Source organism: Labrus mixtus, chromosome 9, assembly GCF_963584025.1.
Source record: "Labrus mixtus chromosome 9, fLabMix1.1, whole genome shotgun sequence".
Lineage (NCBI taxonomy): Eukaryota > Metazoa > Chordata > Actinopteri > Labriformes > Labridae > Labrus > Labrus mixtus.
In genome coordinates, this window is record NC_083620.1 from 15,683,941 (window position 1) to 15,702,460 (window position 18,520).

Below are 18,520 nucleotides of genomic sequence, written 5' to 3' on the forward strand. Positions count from 1 at the left end.
TGCAGCTTTGCATACAGAAATGTTGACCTATAACTGTCCAATAAATGTCGACACCGCCAACTTAAATAGCAACTGTTACATGATGCGGAAAATTGCAGTATTAACAGATTTTAAAGCAATGCATTTTTTTTTTTTTTTTTTTTAAATTGGGCCACATTTTTGAGTGTCTAGTAGGCCAAATGTGATTAAGCAGAAACCAATCCATGCTGCATACTGAGGAACTGGTGGCGGTTCTGACTTGTTCCCTCTATGAAGAAGGAAGCGTGCCAAAAAAAAGATCCCCTGTACAGTAAAAGAAACAAACAAGAAATGTGTCTTTTCTCAATACAAATTCAATACTGCAGATGACACTCATCACATGACAATTTTGTTTATAGAAATGGTGACGTTTATTTAAAGCCAAGCTACAATGTCATGGGATGTACAGTAAACAGTAAAAGAGCGTACTGGTTTGGAAATACAACTTTCAATTTCATTTCTGAAAAAGGCTATGGGGAAGTACATCTTTACCCGTTTGAAACAAATTCCCTAATCGAACATTACACTGAAGTTTGTGTACTGAAACTACACACATATGGACATAAGCTTGGATGTGCCAGAAGCCACAGAACTGATGAAGCTGTACTTTACTAACAGGGAAACAAAACATCCGTAGAAAATATCAAAAAAAGAAAGAAAACATCGACACTCCTAAAAATTTCCAAGAGCCTTTACATTAAAAATCCAAAAACATCACATTACATGTCTTCAATAGAAATATTACAAGGGCTGGTCTTGACTGGCTCCACATGATTCTGACAGAGCTGTCTATCAAATGTGTCGAGGGCAGAGCGTCTGCTCTCAGGCATACATGTCCTCCCGGTCTGCATTGTAGATCTCCCCCTCTTGCAGCGAGGCAAAGTTCAGGAAGTGCGAGGGCCGGTGGACTTCATGGTAGAACTCCTTGGGGTTGGCGAGTTGTAGGTCATACTTCATGTTGGGGTCATGGCGCACACCTGTAAGAAAAGAAAACAAAATGGTTTTAAAATAGTTGTAACTCAACAATTGGGGCTTAAAGAAACATTGCTCATATTATTTAAATGACTACAACCTGATTTATGAGCAAAATGTCTTGTCTGTGAAAAAAAATTCTGGTCTGTGCTGTTGCAACGCCCAAATTTCCCCTCTGGGGATCAATAAAGTATTATCCTATCCTATCCTATCCTATCCTAAAAGAAAAAGCTATTTGCATTCCAATAAGTAGATAGATTTTGAGTTGTGAAGCACAACTACCAAGAAAAATCAAACAGACACAGCAGCAGAGTGGAAATATCAATACATAGCACAGAGTGCTGTCACAGAGAGAAACAACAGTGGGCATAATATGCAGTATCTACTGACCCATGAAGTTGTAGTTCCAGGACACCTGGCCAGGCACCATGAAGAAGCCCAGGAAGCGATCAGACAGCAGCATCTGCACTCTCTCATAGTGGGACGGCAGGTAGCCTTTAGGGTTGTTTCCCTTGTCTGTGTTTTGTCGACCCCACTCATAACCGCTGGGTGTTAGCTTGTAGGCCGTGAGTGTGCATGAGCCGGGGGTGAAGCTGGAAAAAAGGAAGAAGTGCTTTCAATAAAACTGACATTATCAAATCATTTATTATTGCATCAGTCATTATCTTAAAAAGTAAGACAACTTAATGGACGGTAGTTTTTTTGTTTAAATGTGTTAACAGTTAAAAGATTCTCAAAGTTAAGCATCGGAAAATCAACTTCTCAGTCTACTGCTTGTCAAATGTGTCCAGATTTATATATCAGCCATTAGTGCTACACTTCCGGCATTAAAGGGCAACAATGCAGCTATCAAGACAATTTAAGTGTAAAGAAGTATTTGAATTATGATTCTTTATAAGTAGTAGACATTTCTTAATAGCTGACTGGGTAAAGTGTTAAGATATTGAAACTAGTCGAGAACCAGTTCACAGATATTGTATTACAAGTATTGACTTAATCAAAATCTGAATATACTTTTTGCAGAAGCACAAAACCTGTTATGTAAGAGAGCAGGAGTCTTTTTATGAAACATACCTGCAAGTGATGATGATGGTCTTCTCTCCATCCCAAGAAGGATTGTCAGCCATGACCTTGGCATGGGTGGTGACGTCCTGCGGGGACAGCTGAGGCGACTCATTAGGTTGAGTGTGGATCCAGCCAAGAGGCTCCATTTCCTGTTTAAAGAAAAACATTTTTAAAGAACTGCAAGGAAAACAAAAAAGGTTGTTCTAAATGTAAAAAAAAAGAAAGAAGAAAAATACAGTGCAACTATGAAGTGGCCATTAAATGGTACAAATGAGGAGGATCAGTGTGAAACGGCATGCGGGTCTTACTTTAAGGTATTCATGACCAGGAAGCTGGTTGGGCAGGTGGACAGTCTGGTGAGTCCCCCACTGTGGCACCATGACGATACAACGGATCTCCTTCACCTGGGGGTTGTCTGGTGGGCTGGTGCCATACAGGTAGCCTGCAATCTGGAACAAAACAGTGCATCATTTGTTGTTAACACGATTTGAGAGAGCAGTAAGTAATAGAAAGAAAATAGCTCTTATATATAAACTGCAGTACTCGGAATGCCCTGCATACCTGTGCTCGCAGATCTGAGATACAGATAAACTTCTTGAGGACATTTTTGGGCAGGATGTAGGTGTAGCCCGTCTCTTTGATGTCATCAGAGGACACGTAGATGTGGTTTGTTCGGAGATGGAGGTTGGCAGCAGATATGGCCCTGACAGGTGAAGAAAAAGGAACATTAAAGCCAATAAAGATAAGAGACAAAATAGTATGCAGAGACATTCATCTACCTTAAAGACGGTGTGTGCAAGTATTTTCGTTATGTCTCATTTAATCATTACTGGGTGTAAAAATGCATTCACACAAAGTCTGAAACTGTCTGCATACCTGACTCTCCACTCGGTCTTGGAAGAGAAGGTCTGGGTCTCGTAGTTGGAGGTGGTGGAGGTGATGATCTCGTCGCCGTGCTTGTTGACAGTTCTCGTCTGCGTGGCTGTGAGCTGTGACTGCTCTTTGGTCTGCTTCTCAATCTCTGCGATCTGCTGACGCTGCTGTGACGGAGCCGAGATCTCCATACCGAGGATGATGTCACGAATCTCAGACTGCGTGAGTGAAGCCACGTTCACACTGGATGAAGAAAAGAGAAGCGATGACTTTTTAATGCAAGTGGTTTGGTTTCATTCCATTACTTTAGGGGCAGGAAATTTGTAGGAAAAATATTGTCTTGAAGCAAAAATAGAGTCAATTCACATCTACTCACTTGTTCTTTTTTCCGTAATCTGCCAGAATGAGGTCTTTGAGCTGCACTTCCACCTTTATCCATTCCTCGTCAGTGAGCGTGGGCCAGATGTGATGGGGCTCAGTGATGGTGGTTTTGTCAGGTTTCAGGATCACCTTGGCACGGTCGTTGTTGACGTGAAGCGCTCTGAGGATCAGGATGAGTCGGGAGAAGGCCTAGAGATAAAGCAGACAACAGGACAGAAACTATTTACACACAGAGGAATAAGATGTCACTTAAAATAAAAGTAAACTAATGTTGGAAAATCAGCTTGTATCAGCCCCTGTATGCAAGACTTCCACAACAACTGCTGTTAAAGGCTGTGGTAGAGTCTCTTAACTGGAGGGACGGGGATTCAATATCCCCCCCAACTCCTTAAGTCCAAAATGTCCTTTTGAGTTCAGGAGGAACTTTGAGTCCCAAAATTGCTCCTGCTTGCTTCAGGGGCGTGAGAATGTGTATGAATGGATTAGTGAATACTGATGGACACTTTACAGAGCTGCCTCTGCCATCAGTGAGTAAATTTGGAGTGAATTGGTGGGTGTCACCTGCATTGTAAAAACTGCTTTGGCTAGTCAAAAGACTAGAAAAGTTATATACCATTAACTTTACAAGAGCCACTTAATCCTGGTGCAATGCTCTTGTTGTGAGGCATGTAACTCACTGTGTAAGATGAGATGGTCTTGAGCCAGTCGTCGTAGAGGTTGAACAGCACCATCTGAGGCTCTGTGGCCTTCAAGATAAGGTCTCCAAACTTCTCCACCTTCAGACAGGCCTGGAACGGCAGCTGCAGCTCAGAGCCTTTGATCACAATGTTAGGGAAGTCGAGCAAGTGGACCTGCACAGAAAAAAAAAAAAATCAAAATTAAAACCTTTTGGACAGAGTATTGAAATGATAGATATTCCACTCAGATAATCCTTCAAGGCTTCTAATTATCATGTAAGTAATAAACACGAAGGAGGCTCACCTCAAGAGGATCCAGCATGCCCTTCCTGGTTACAATGATCTGTTTCGGCTGTTCTTCCACAGGGAGGGAGCGAATCAGGGCAGCCACTTCTTCAGCTGTCTTCCACTTTGCCAGCTACAATGATACATTTAGGAATAAAGTTCAACTTCAGAGTTGGAAAGACATATCTATGAGGTCATTTAAAAAGTAAACATAGATTAACCTAGGCACCATCTGATGTCTTCTATTGTTGCCCTTCTTTTTCCAACGTTGTGATTATATAAGACAGTTTGTCATTCACTCTGGCAATGATATTTTTTGATTTACTTCAATTCATTTTTGAACGTGCAGAAAGGAGCAAAACAAATATGATACGAAAAAAGACTGAGTATAAAATGTAATGATGTTGATAGGCTCTCATCTGTATCATACTCCGAGTCAGAGTTAGTCAACAAAAAATGTAAAAGTGAGCAGTGTTCGAGCAGGACCGCACCTGTCCCAGACGTTTCTGTCCAGCCCACACAGAAGTGTGAATGATCTTGAGGAAGAGCTGACCGGTCCTGGGGTTGAAGATGAAGATGGCTCCATTGATGGGCTTTGTGGTCAAGTTACCCTCAAAGGTCTGATGAGATAGAGAATATGTGTGACTAAATTAAAAAAGTACTTTCAGTTTATATTCCTTCTCAAAAGCAACTTCCATAGACACTTACAAATCATGCCCCTTTACCAGACAATGACCCTTAATCAAATTCTTACTGAGGATAAAAAAATAATAAATGCCAGTTCGCACCTTGTGGATGGTGACTCGGTACACATTGGTGTCATCTACAAACCAGATGATCTGGTTGGAGAAGAGTTCACCGTAGTTCTGTGAGGATAGGTAGGGCTCCGTGGGCTCTGAAGAGTACAGCTGCAGACCTTTGCGGATGCGCTCCCTGAGCACATACAGGGCGGGGTTGGCCTTCATGATTTTGGCCATGGCCTGCTGGATCAGTGGCTTACTTCCAGGGAACCAGTTACCATAGCCACTATGGAGGAAAAAAAAAGATACACAGAGTTAAATACTGACCTGATTTTTTTGTTTTGTTTTTCATCAATGTTTACTTTGTGACTCCTTTGTGAATTCCAAAGACTCTAATCCGAGCTGACGTGACTGACATTTACTTTTCTCTCTGCAACAGTTAAACAAGTTAGGAAACTGGTGATAAGACTTCATGGCTAATTGCAGAGTGTACTCGTGACATAAACAAGTAGATGCCAAAATCTAGAGTGTTGTCGAGCATTTGCTAGACTGTTTTCAACACTTTCTAACACTGGAGCACACTCTTAACAGGAAGACAACAAAACACTCAATGCTTCTTTGTTACACCTCTTCTACAAAAATAAACTAATATCTGCCATCACATTGCTCATAAGTTTATATTTTTAAAAATCTAACCTGTGGAGATTGTAAGCCAGGTCAATAGCAATGAGCACCCCTGTTGGTGAGGGATAGATACTCATGTTGTCGGTGGTGTAATCCAGGAACTTGGCTCTGGCGTAGCGCTCGATGTCATGGGAGTCATAGTCACCCCAGCGCAGCTGAATGTCGATCCAGTACTTCTGTGTGGTGGTGCTGTCCATCACATCCCTGTTTTAAATGAGAGCAGAAGAGATGAAGGACCTTTTTTAAACATTCCATTTTCAATGTAAGATGAATTTTTCTAACAATGTTCTCTCTGAAAGTGTCAACACATGAATCAAATAAAGCTTCAGAAGTCATACTTTGAGTCCGCAAGCAGAGATGGTCGAGAGACGTTCCATTTGTACGATGCAAATAGGAGGATGTCTGCACAAGACGAGTTCATCTTGTAGGACTTCCTGGGGTGGATGGTTTCCTTCTGTACCGTCTCAATCTCCAGAGCGTCCAGCTCCTGATCAAACACCTGAACACAAAACAGAAAAGTCAATAATAAATCAGGTAACAGGCCATTTTAACATCCCTATAATTATTCTGCTGTTTTGCTGTGTAAGAAGTTTGTCTTGTAACAAGGTAATAACACAACAAACATTAAACACACCTGACAGAGATCCATGACAACGCTCTCATGAATCTTCTGCCACAAGTGAGCCCTAAAGATCTGAATGAGGGAGATCTTCAGTGTGGGGATCTTGCCATGCATAAAGATTCCGGTCAAGTCAAGCTGCACCTGGAAACCCACGTACACCTAAAAGATAGAAAAATAAATTGAGCTCAAGAAGACATTCAAAATCAGGATTATCCAAATTAAAATAAAGGAGGAGTTATACTGACGTTTGCTCTGTTGATGGTGGGGGACCACCACAGTGTGAAGCGACGGTTGGGGATTTGGTTCAGACCAGACCTCTGGGCATTGGTCAGCTTCTTCCATTTCATGGACTCCTCAAAGCCACTGGCCTTTTCCCTATACAGCACAGAAAGTAAGGCAATTAATACTTTTTACAAGGACAAAAAGTCTGGTTCAACTGATCTTCAACTTGTTCGATATCGTGGACTTCCCTTATGAATGCTCAGAGGAAACATACAAATCAAACACACAATGCATTTCCAATATACATTGTTCACCAAAACATGGTTTGAGCTTTAAATGACCTGAAATGCACACAAGTGGTCTTATTCTCAAAGTGCTCTCACCAGAAGAGACCCTCCCAGGTGGGGAAGTAAGTGCCTTTGAAGAGTGTGTGTTCCAGGATGCCCTCCACACCGCCGAGAGCCTGGATCATGTCTGTGCGGTAGTTGTTCAGGTTCCACAATTTACCATCGTGCCTCTGGTGGGTCCACCAGAATGGATTCTGCTTCAACACCTACAACCAACCAAGAGAGAGCCATTAAAATATATACGCACGTATGTGACAAATGTAAATTCAGTTTTTTTTAATGTTAAGGTAAAATCTCTGGTCCATGTGAGGCTGAGAAAGTAAGTTAAGTTTGTTTTTGCTCAAATCACATTTTTCCTTTGGCCTCATTTCCAGGCCAAACCTTTTATAGTTTTGTTCGGTAAAATTCTCACGGGATCTCGAAGGAGCACAAGCGAGACTTTAGACTTTTAATCTTCTTTGGTTAAACTGTCGATAATCATAATACCTAGACGAGACACTTTATTAATATAATAATGTGGTACCTATTAATTTGCATACTTTGCAACTTATTGGTGATTTAAACAAACCTGATACTGTTTGAAATCGGTCCTGACTCGCCAGCCTTTGTCATATGCCAGTGTGTGTCTGTCCTTCTGGAAAAGTGTGTTAATACGGGGGATTCCTCTGTCCCAAGAATCCTCCAAATCTTCAAGGGTCAGACGTCTGAAACACAAAATACACACTGAAAAACTGAGCTGCAAAGAGGCAACGTTAACAACAAACAAATTTAAGAGTAACAGGTTCTAACAAATCTAGTATTTGGATGGTGATTTCTCTAATAAATATTGTAGTAGAGAAGGAAAGTACCTGTTCTGGGCGATGGCCTCCTGTCTTTTGAGAGCATATTCAGCCCACACTCTTTGGGAGTCAATGAACTCGCTCTCCCATGGCTGAATGTAACGATACAGGTTAGGAATCAGCTGGTCTTCTTCGTGGCTCATTCCAGACCTGAAGTGGGTGATACCCACATCTGTCTGCTTGGACCACCTGGTGGAGTGGAAGAAGAATTAAAGCCCAGTTGCTAAAATAATCGAATACTAACTAGTCATCGAGACATCAGCAGGCTGCGTGCAGACTTACCGCAGGTCTGACTGTGGGATGAGCACATGGCCCATGGACAGCATGCCAAGGCCGCCCAACTCTTTGGGAGTGTAGAAGACCACAGGGGGGAAACGGCTCGGCATTTTGGAGTTCAGGCCGATCTTGATACGGGTCTGGATCTTGTTCTCACACTTCACCAGCAGGTCCAGGAGCTCTTGTGTGTTCACCACGGCCTCGCGGAAGTATGTCATCAGACCGATCAGAGCCGTGTTCCATTTGTTCACAATCTGAAGAAAGAGATGAGACATGTACAGTAATTATTCCAAACTGTCATCTTTTTTAATACAACATGTTACAGCTCTGGTTTTTGGGAATGATCTGCTGACCTTTGTGAATGTGGTTGATCCAGAAGCCATCAGAATCTGACGCACTCTGTTGTGGAAACGCTGCATGGATTCATCGTCCACACGCAGGAAACACTGGGCTGTCCTCTCTTTGGTAACCTACAAACAAAAACAATACCAGAACTTTAAAATGGGAATGCAATCCTAACTATTTTAAAAAGGAGGAGTAAGAGTGGGAGGAGGAGTTGCTAATTTTGTGCATCACTTCCTCACCTCGTTCTGCAGGTTCCACACACCGTCCTTGTGAGTGAACTCCTCATAGCTGGTGCGACATTTAGGCAGGATGCGGCACTCAAAGCCGCACATGTTGAACAGCAGGTTAGGGTTGTCTTTGCTGTACACTGAAACAAAGCTGTTCTCCCACTGAACTGTGGTCACCGATCTGGGCAGGCGGTTCTTGATGTCCCAGAACACAGCACGTCCACTGGAAAAAGTAAGATGAGAAACGTTATGGATATTGATCTCTAATTCTGGTGTGACAAGTTTAACAAAATAGTCAATTGGAACTCACAGGTTGACATCGTGCTTCATCAGTCTCATGCGAGCATCACGGGGCCAGCACTTCTTGTTGTTATAGCCCACAATGTTCTCGTTGTTGGGGTCTGGGTGCTCTGTAAGGTACCTCTGGATCAGATCCCTGGCTTCGTCAGCAGAAAACCTGAAAGCCAATTGAGATTCCAAATGAGTTACAATTTATCCCCAAACATTGAAGATTTTACAGACAGAAAGTGTTCTCATTGTGTTGATTGAATCCCACCTGAAGAAGATGTGGATGCGGTCGATGTAGCGGCAGTACAGTCTGATCGGGTGAGCGCTCTCTGTGGCTGTGTCTTGGAAACTCAGGAAGTCGTTGGGCATCTGAGGTGGTCCGGCCATCTCGCTGGCACGGTGCAGGCCGAGCACCAGCAGGTCCATCACCAGGCCGTAGTACTGAACTATGAATGAGGCAAACTGGAGCCCCCTGATGATGCCATAGGAGTTGGTGTGGTTCATATCCTAAAATCGTAAGAGATGGACAGAAAAATAAAAAAGAAACTGTTTTAGATGAAATCAAGCAAGAAAGGCCTTAAATGAGAACAACAAGTAAGTGTCCTTATTATGTAGAGAGAAAAGAACCAGCGTCTTTACCTTGTAGTTGATAACCACGTTGTTCTTGGCGGTCATGTAATCAGCGATGTTGTGGTCAACAATGAGTCGCAGCAGCCTGTTGAGCAGCGTCAGATCAATCTTCTCGTACATCTTCTCATAGCGAGACTCCAGCATCACGTTACACTCCCCCTCAGCAGTCTCCCACACGTCCTGCAGGTTGTTGATACCTGGGGAGAATCAACAACAGGCCTTCAGATATCATTTGACACATGTTCAGGGAGGAGTCACAGATGGGATGTGTATTTAAACAAACAGTTCAATTCTTTCCTATCGGTATTGAGTCATTACTGAGCAGAGCCTGACCTTGACACCACTTGTAGACCAGCAGAGGTGGGGGTTCAGTGTCGGCAGGTTTGATCCAGGGTGGGAACAGGCGTCTCTTGTCTGCCTCGTACCACAGGTACTGGTCCAGGTAGGCATCAGTGATCTTCTCCAGGGGCTCCACATCATACACAGGCACAAGGTGACTGTACAAGTCCATGAACTCGATTCCCACCTGAGAAAGACAAAGTAGTTCAGAGACTGGAGTCCAATGTGACAGGTTTAAAAAAAACTGTTTAAAGTAGCCCAATCAAGGATAACAAAGGATGTGATATCAGTTTATTATGTATTTCCTGCAGATTGTTGGCATAGATTCTAAGGCCTCAAGTCAATTTCTAAGTAACTTTTTCTTACTTGCAACTCGTTTATTCAAACTCTATTCAGGAAAGAGGTTCATGCATGACCAAGAAATCCTATGTTGCACTACAGACAGTAAAAGAAAAGTGTACTGTATGCCACTGCTTTGCCCCAAAAGATACTATCCATGTTTGTATTTGCACATCTTGGTCCTGACCTCTTTGAACGCTCTCTGAGTGAGAAGGTGACGTTTGATCCTGGACAAGGCCTCGTGAGGATTGTCGTACGCCTGCTCGATCAGCCCCAGCTCCTCCCTCTGACTCTGGTTCAGACGAGACTTCACACTGGAGGAACAGAGACAGAAATGATTGATGTAGAGGTGAAAGTAGTTTGGAGATTTATCTTGACTTGAAAAAAACATATGCCGATTACGTGGTTTAAGTAGCCATTACCTGTATGCCTCCTTGAGCCTTTCTAATGCCAGGATGAGCAGCTTGGTGTCGTGTTTGTAGGACAGTGGAGGGAAAGGGATGGGAGAGAATCGACGACTCTCCAGCCAGTGAACGGTGGTGGTGTAAATGGCGACCGCCTCCTCAGCTGTGATGTAGGGTCCATCCTGTATACAGACAAACAACACTTCTTTAGAGATGTCCGGAGGTTTAAAAAAGCCTGGATGTGCGCTATTAGCATAGCTCAATGATCAATGTTAACGTTCAACAGTACAAGCATAGTTTCAACTATAAGAATAAATGTCTGATTGGTGAGTGACCAACTGCATCCGCAGCCAGTGATAAAAGAGTCACCATTCATTTATTATTCCTCCAGTTCTTACGCACAGGCAAGCAGACCAATGCAAGTGCGCCTTTGTAAGAGGACTTTTAGTAATTCAGTGTTTTCTATTCAATTAAGTAACCATTGCAAACTGTTTATCAATATTAAGTGTGCTCTGAAATCTACAAAATTAACAGATTTTTTGTATTAGTACTAGTATTACCTTCAGGTAGTTGTGCTGTCTCTCCTGCTCAGCCTTCAGGTACAGACGGGTCAGTCTTCCCAGGTTCTTCTTGCACACCGTCTTGTCCACTGTGGCTCCACGGCGAATTCGCTCACGGTTGTAGTGGGCGGTGTTGGTCCACCAGTCAGCTTTGGCCTTCACATAGCGCAGGATCATGTTCTCAATGGGCGTGGGCAGACCAGGCACCTGCAATGATAGGGAATAGGGTTTGGAAAACAATGACCAGAAACATGCATAGAACATTTTCACTTTTTGCTGTTGTATCTGAAAGGATATTTTTCCAGTACAAGTCTTGTATATGAAAAAAAAATATATATTTATAACAAGAGCGGATATATAGTCCAAGACATATCAGGGTGAGGTGTCCCCAGTGTCAGCATTATGTAAGGCCAAGGCAGAGAACAACGGACCATAATACAACATGACAAGCTGTCTTAGGCACATTACAGTTAGAGCGCTGGAACAGCAGTGCTTTAAGGATTTTGTGATTAATCCTTGTCCTTCACTAACAGAACCCTCTCCCTCACATCCACCTCAGTCACAGTCGGTGTCATCTCTGTAGCTCACTGACCTTCCAAGGGATGTTGGCCTTCCAGCACCTCCAGGACTCACTGAGGTGCTGCAGGATGGTTCTGGCCTTGTTCTGTTTGATACCCTCAGGCATCATGTCCAAGATGTCGTGCATCACAGCAGCACGCAGCTCCAGGTCAAAGTGAGACTCCACGCGCTGTTTGGTAACCGTCTTGGCAACGCCTTTGGAGTGACGTCCTGTTGGAGCAAGAAAATAGTTGTTGTTAAACTCTACAGTTTTGGGTAACACTAACCACAAACATTTCTTAATGGAAAAAAAAACAGAGGCCACCAGTAAAAGATGTGTATTTGCATACCTTCAAACTGCCTGGCCAGCAGATTTCCCAGCCACCTCTCCAACAGCGGAGTGATCCCCCTCATGAAGAACAGCCACACTCTCCAGCCAGGAGCCCAGAAGCCACAACCTGGACCCTTACCCACAGGACCCTGATAAAAAAAATAATAATTATAAAACAAGTGGAGCACTAGTGCATCATTCTACACATAACAGTTTTCAGAAAACAAACAAAAATGACCATAAATACCCCAAAAAAATACACAAACATCATACACACTGCATGTTTACTTACAGTGTTGAAGCGGTAGTAGATGAGATGCTTCAGATCTTTGCACATTCGGATCTGTCGCATCAACTTGTACTTGTAGCGGTACATGCCTGTCAGCTGGCCCACATGAGCAAAGATGTACTGCAGCCCATCAGACAACTACAATGGCGAGGCAAAAAATATGGAGTTAGTCAAGTTTAAAATAACTTAATTATTCTTTAACAACGACTAAGATGAAACCCAGATAAAGCTGGGACTAGTGATTGACTGACATGGCTTAATTGTCAGACAAAGTCTGATATTTGTCTTACATCCTGTGCAAAATTGTTGATCAACAAACCTGGAAGGCGTCCACATTTCCCAGCCTGTACTGAACGTGACTGTCCACCACCAGCTTGCTGAGACGCAGCACCTCTCTGCACAGATGGAAGGCATTGCCGAATCTGGACTTCTTTCGCTCCTTAGGAACAGAAACAAGAACACAATAGTAGGTACTGTTTCTGTAAAACCTCAAATGGAACTATTGTAGGTTTAAATCAACACTTTATGTATGCCATTCTTGCAAGGATGTGATTGGCGTGGAAAAAAAATAGTTTTCATGTATATCCATGATTCACACAGGACACATCTTCACTTTGGAAAACCTAGAAGATTCAAATCCCTGCTCTTGGTTATTTAGGCACGATAATATGCTAAAGACGACTACACGCCTTGATTTTACCTTTGTGGTCAGCGTCTTGACAGGTTTCAGGTTGAAGTTGTAGTCAAGATGCAGGTAGTTGAGGTTCTTACGGTGGATGAGCAGATTGAGCATGTTGTAGCCCTGTCTGCACACCTGCAGACCCACCTCGACCCAGTCCAGCTTGGTGGACTGGAAGAACTTGGTGGCCTTGAAGGAGCGGAACAGATACCTGAAAAACAGCAAAGGCAGAACTTTACAAAAAAAAAAAAAAGTGATTTATGGGCAAAAGGTGTTATTCAATACACAGGCAGTTAAATGGGAAATTGATTTTCAGTTGATGCTCACCTCTTCTTTTGGGCCTTTGGTGGTCTGTGTTTGAGGGCGTTGAGTACATAGTACTTGAGCAGTTTCTGGTATGACACACGTACTTTCACTGGCTGTCCTGCAGGGCAGTGCTCCCGGTACCTGAAGATGGTAACCATACATTTTAACATGATGTTTAAATACGTGCACAAAGCTGACCCATTTTTGTCTAGAGGTAAAGTTTAAACGTTTTTTTGTCAATCAAACAGGTTGCTAGTTTTCTCACCAGTTTTTGATCAGTGGGATATCAATGGCGCGTCTTGTGCGCCCGGATCGGAGGTTGAATGGCCGTGGCGCCCACAGCAGAGCGATGCCATTAGCTGTGTGGTCTGTGTAGAGCGGGGTCTCTTTGAGGAAGGGTTCCACGTACTCGGGCAGCTCAAACTCCTCGTCATCATCTGGTAGAGGCTCCTGACTCTGAGCAAGTGGAGGAAATTACAAGATGTTAAAAAAAGCTAATGTATTGATCACATTTCATTTCATGGTTGCTGGAATTTAATCCCAAACAATATAAACTCTGAAGTCTGTATAATTATCAAAGAAATGTCTGATTGGTGAAGGGCTAACTGCACATGCAGCCAGCAATAAGTAAGTCACCATTCATTTTAATTTACCTCCAGTTCTTACGCACAGGCAAGCAGACCAATGCAAGTGCGCCTTTGTAAGAGGACTTCAAACATTCTCTCGTGAGAGAATGACATTTATCTTTAACTTACAGGAAAATGTAAAAAGGTTGCTAATCGGCTAAATTCTCTGCTCTTACCTTGACAGAGTGTCTGTGTGAAATGGGGTTGATCAGCGGGTCAAAGTAGAACGCTGGGAGATCTGGATCCTCAGTCTTGATAAACACCACATTAGGTGTGTGATACCTGTAGGGGTAAAGTCATCAGTCTAATGTCTTACAACCAATGTAAGAGATATCAAAGCAAATTAAGTGACTGCATAAGTGAAGAAGAGAAGTGTCATTCCAGATGAGATACATCTGAGCTATTTTCTCGTTGGTTAATTTAACAGTTAATGTCCTACCAGGTGAGGTGAACATGATGTGGCAAGTTGTTGTACAGGTATGGGAAGGCGATTTTGTACTCCGTTCTGATTGGCTGACGAATGATGATCTTGTTGATGTCATTGAACTCGTTCCAGTCTTCATCCCTGCAGGTGACACAGACACTGATCAGCCAAGACAAAAATCATTCAGCCTCTATTCGGCCATGTTTTGATGGTGGGTAAGACAGGGATTTATTTTAACAATGACAAGAAACATGCATATTCCAATAGTGAAAATAAAGAAAAAATAAAGAAAATGATTAACATCTATGAGCATGCAAGTGATGGTCCATGCTATGTTGCTTAAAAAAAACAGAATATTTTGAAATCCTCATGTCCTTACTGAAGGTTGATGTCCCTGACCAGCGGCTCAAACTTTGGCCCCCCTGGGATGGCCATATTTAAGGCCTTTGAAGTAAAGAAGGCCTTGAGGTCAAACAGATAAAAGTAGTTGAAATCCACAAGGTCAGTCAAAAGCTGATTGGCCAGGCGGTACAGTGTTGACATCATGGGCAGTGTGAACTGCCAGCGACGGTACGTGGTGCCGTTCACAAACCTGTCAAGGGAACAAAATAATTATTGTTAGATTTTTCTAGCTTTATATCAGGCGATTGTGTACATTTTTACTGAGCTTACTTAGTTGTGTCTTTGAGGGGCTGGTGCTCATAGAACCACTCCACACATGAGGAGTCTTCCTCGGTGTCCAGCTCCATCTGAATGGCCTCCAGTGGTTCCACATCAAGGATGTTGTCAGCATAGTCTAGCGGCGGCTCCTCATCATCAAATGGGGGAAATCGCATCCTCTTGAAGTGCCGACGATCCCGCTTCTCACGACGCATCATGATCCACATGGTCCTGGAAGGATTGTAGCAGATGCCAGTGAGTCAAATATTTTCTAATGACATGTGTAAACAATATCTTACAAGGTACCATAAGAGTTCATGGTGAATAGCTGAGCATCAACCGACACCACAGTCTTACTTACCCCCACTGAGCAATGTAGACTGGCTCTATGACCCAAGGGATTTCATTCACAAAGGAAATAGCCCCAGTGATGTGGTAGAGGACGGGCACATCTCTGATCTGTTCCCAGGGCATCGGCATGTTTTCCAGCAGCTTCAGCACTGCATGGGGCATGTACTTCAGGGCACTGTATAATGCAAAGACAGAAACAGTTTGTGTTACAGGTGGAGGTGGGCGATAGGGGAAAAATATCATATCACGATTTTTTTGGGGGGAAAAATCCCGATCACGATTTTTTTCATACTGATCTTTAGACTAATTTGTAAGTTACTGACCAGTTCAACCAAACTTATTTCCCTGTATAATGTTTTTAAATGCACAAAAACTGTGCAGACAAATTTAGTCTATTTGAAAAACATCTTTGTAGGAGGACTTACTGGAGGTCTCACCCAGAACATCTTTAGCAACAGAAATGTCTTTCCCTCGATTTGATCAATATTTATGCACAATTTGAAGGTTTTCCTCACCACTTTGAAATTATGATTTAGTTATGTGTCCTCTTTTTATGTTCATCAGGAACATTTTCACACAGTGATGCATTCATTTAAAAACATGTAGACTTCAAGTTCTTGTGTTTCTGTTCTATTCAGCTCTGCAGAGTTCCTCCAGCTGTAGCTTCATATCGGCTCTGCAGCCTTTGTTGTTTTTTTATGACATCATTGGACTAACTTTAGTTTAGTTTATATATAATCAAACATAATACAGAATGTGTTCATTCTGTGACACATGATCAAAGTAAGTTTTACCGACAGAAGAGTTTAATTCATAGAGGGGGCAGGACTTTGTTGATTGACAGAGAGACAGTCACCATGGCGACTCACTCTCACCTGCCTGCTGCACACAACGTGTAACGTCGTTTAGTGTAAACCCTATAAATTCGGTAATCACAACAGGTGAGCTTCGGGTGGAAAGGTTTGATAGTAACTTTTAAAAACAGAGAGAGAGCAGAAAACACCGACAGCACCATTTTAAACACCGGGGTTATATCGCCACTCACTGTCTGTCTGAGCTCCGCTCTGTCTGTCTCTCTACAGACTGTGAACGTCTCTCCGGCTCGTTAAACGGTTTCTTGTGTCGCTGTGCAAACTATGCAGATAAGTTAACTGTTGCTCACGCCGTGTCGGTTTGGAAAAATATCAGAACCGTTGCATATAATCAGGATGGAGTTGTTTTTGCAGACTTAAGTTTCGTTTTCACCGCGGCAGAGCAGAAGGGGGGAGGCGCGTCTGTGTCGGATCATAAACTGCAGCATGATTGAATAAACACATTAGCCCGGTTCTACGATCTCTCTGCTTTGGCAGATCGTCAGCATGTTAAAATCCTTCACTATCCAAGATCGTTATATCGCCCACCACTAGTTACAGATGAACATTGTTAATCAAAAAAACTAAAAGGTGTTTATAGAGACCAAGAAATTGTGCACAAATGCTGTAAGTTTTTAGCTAACATGTGCATTACATTCTACCCAAAATAAACCTGAAGATGTTTATTGGTTTAGACTAAATACTTGACTTTTACCAAGATTTTGTAATTAACCAAAGCATGACTTGTTCTTACCCCAGATATACCCTCTTGTCATGACGAAACTTTCTGTTGGTCATGTCGCCATGGTCCCTGATGATCTTGCGGACATGCTCAGGTGGCATGTCTTCCTTCTGAGCATCCACAAAGCCAAACTTTCTCTTCTCCGAGTAGCGCTTTGCTTGCAAGTGTTGCCATTTTCTTGCTGTAGAGTTGAAAGACGTGCAATGTATATTGAGAAATTAATAAAGTTGGTTTAAGATACAATTTATGGATAACAAAAAGGAATGTGCTACATTGACTAAGAACAATATACCTTTCTCTTGCAGTTTTTCTTCTGTCATGTAGTCTGGGACAGGCGCAGGAGGGGGTACACCTGGTGGCATCCCAGGAGGAACCCCTCTGTAGGGGAAGGTAGCAGCCATGGCGCCTCACTACAAAAAACAAAAAGAGGTCATGTGGAAAAAAAAAGAAGCTGCTTTGGATGTTGCGTCTTGAATGACTTGAGAATTGGATTGTAAGGTTTAATGTTGTCAAAAACCTGGGGATCTAGACTTGAAAACACAACAATAAATAAAAGTCTTTGTTAGTATTATGTCGTTTAATACTCCAGGAAAGATCAGATTGGTTTGTTGCAAAATCCTAGAATTAATTTTAAGTGTTTCTATAAATAAAATAAAAAGAAGTCTGGAACTGTGTGAAACAATAAAAAACATGAAAATGTATTTGTTATAAAATCACTTTATTAATAATTAACTAGCAGTATGGTAGCCATCTAGCTTAACAACATGGCTGCCTGTGCGGCAAAAACTGTTCCGCTGCGCAAAACTTTTAATTAAACAGAATTCTGACTTTAATACCTCCCTCGGCAAAACATGCAGTGTAAACTACAAATTATCTACACAGGAAAATCCACACAAACTTTGCACAACATTCATTTAACAAAAAGGTATTCCGGCTGTTGATTTGGCCCCAGCGTGGATAAAGCTAGCTGCTAAAACTAGCATGGCAGCTAACACCTCAGTGTTTTAGTAACAAAAACAGGTGAACGTCACTTACCTCGCTACCTTCACTACCGGGGTGATCTCGTAACTCTGACGACGGTCTTACTCCAAGTACAGTCGGCTATCAGAGCATTTCTCTTTCAGGGTAATATTGTCCTCTTTTGATTCACTGGTGTGTTGACTTGTCTTCATAAAACTGCATCACGCACGACGGACGGACGGCGGCCACACGATGAGCGCAGTTCAGTTTAAATCACAGACAACAAGTACGCCGGATATCAGAACCTCTCGCCGCTTTACAGGGAGAGCTTTACGTTAAAATCTACGCAAGCGTTGGACAAGCGCACTTTTCAAGTACCCGGATGATTACGTTTTCCGGGCACTACTGCACCCTACAGCGTCGGCGTGTACACTGCATGGTCTCAACATCCAAAAATAAAGGACCGTCCAAAATATAGACTTAATATTAATAATATAATAATATAAAAAATAATAATTAATTATAATTAATAGACTTAACAATGTCCTCACTGAATGGAAAATCAACTACTAGATGAAGTTATTTATATTTATTATACAACATCGTAGAT

The 18,520-nt window shown here is 42.5% G+C and overlaps 1 protein-coding gene across 1 annotated transcript; it reads right to left on the reverse strand.

Moving 5' to 3' along the window:
* Positions 1 to 365: 365 nt before the first annotated feature.
* prpf8 (pre-mRNA processing factor 8) lies at positions 366 to 18,146 on the reverse strand. Its single transcript, XM_061046462.1, has 43 exons — positions 17,986 to 18,146; positions 17,243 to 17,360; positions 16,963 to 17,131; positions 15,368 to 15,532; positions 15,019 to 15,237; positions 14,726 to 14,938; positions 14,362 to 14,487; positions 14,099 to 14,204; positions 13,562 to 13,752; positions 13,318 to 13,437; positions 13,012 to 13,201; positions 12,631 to 12,750; positions 12,315 to 12,449; positions 12,042 to 12,171; positions 11,726 to 11,922; positions 11,134 to 11,340; positions 10,592 to 10,755; positions 10,357 to 10,483; positions 9,825 to 10,017; positions 9,501 to 9,688; positions 9,130 to 9,368; positions 8,884 to 9,030; positions 8,586 to 8,796; positions 8,355 to 8,471; positions 8,008 to 8,255; positions 7,735 to 7,914; positions 7,455 to 7,590; positions 6,923 to 7,092; positions 6,563 to 6,692; positions 6,330 to 6,476; positions 6,034 to 6,194; positions 5,708 to 5,899; positions 5,060 to 5,297; positions 4,763 to 4,891; positions 4,291 to 4,404; positions 3,987 to 4,160; positions 3,305 to 3,498; positions 2,932 to 3,171; positions 2,617 to 2,758; positions 2,364 to 2,504; positions 2,065 to 2,204; positions 1,381 to 1,583; positions 366 to 995 (listed from the first exon to the last, which is right to left on the reverse strand). The coding sequence occupies exons 2-43, from the start codon at positions 17,349 to 17,351 to the stop codon at positions 841 to 843; spliced, it is 7,017 nt and encodes a 2,338-aa protein (XP_060902445.1). The 5' UTR covers positions 17,352 to 17,360; positions 17,986 to 18,146; the 3' UTR covers positions 366 to 840.
* Between the last annotated feature and the right edge of the window lie 374 nt (positions 18,147 to 18,520).

Coding starts and splice junctions, on each gene's coding strand:
- prpf8 (XM_061046462.1), bottom strand. CDS start 17,351: ATGGCTGCTACCTTCCCCTACAGAGGGGTTCCTCCTGGGATGCCACCA. Junction 15,238..15,367: donor GTCTACATTGCTCAGTGGGG/GTAAGTAAGACT, acceptor CAATCCTTCCAG/GACCATGTGGATCATGATGC. Junction 11,341..11,725: donor AGGCCAACATCCCTTGGAAG/GTCAGTGAGCTA, acceptor CTATCATTGCAG/GTGCCTGGTCTGCCCACGCC.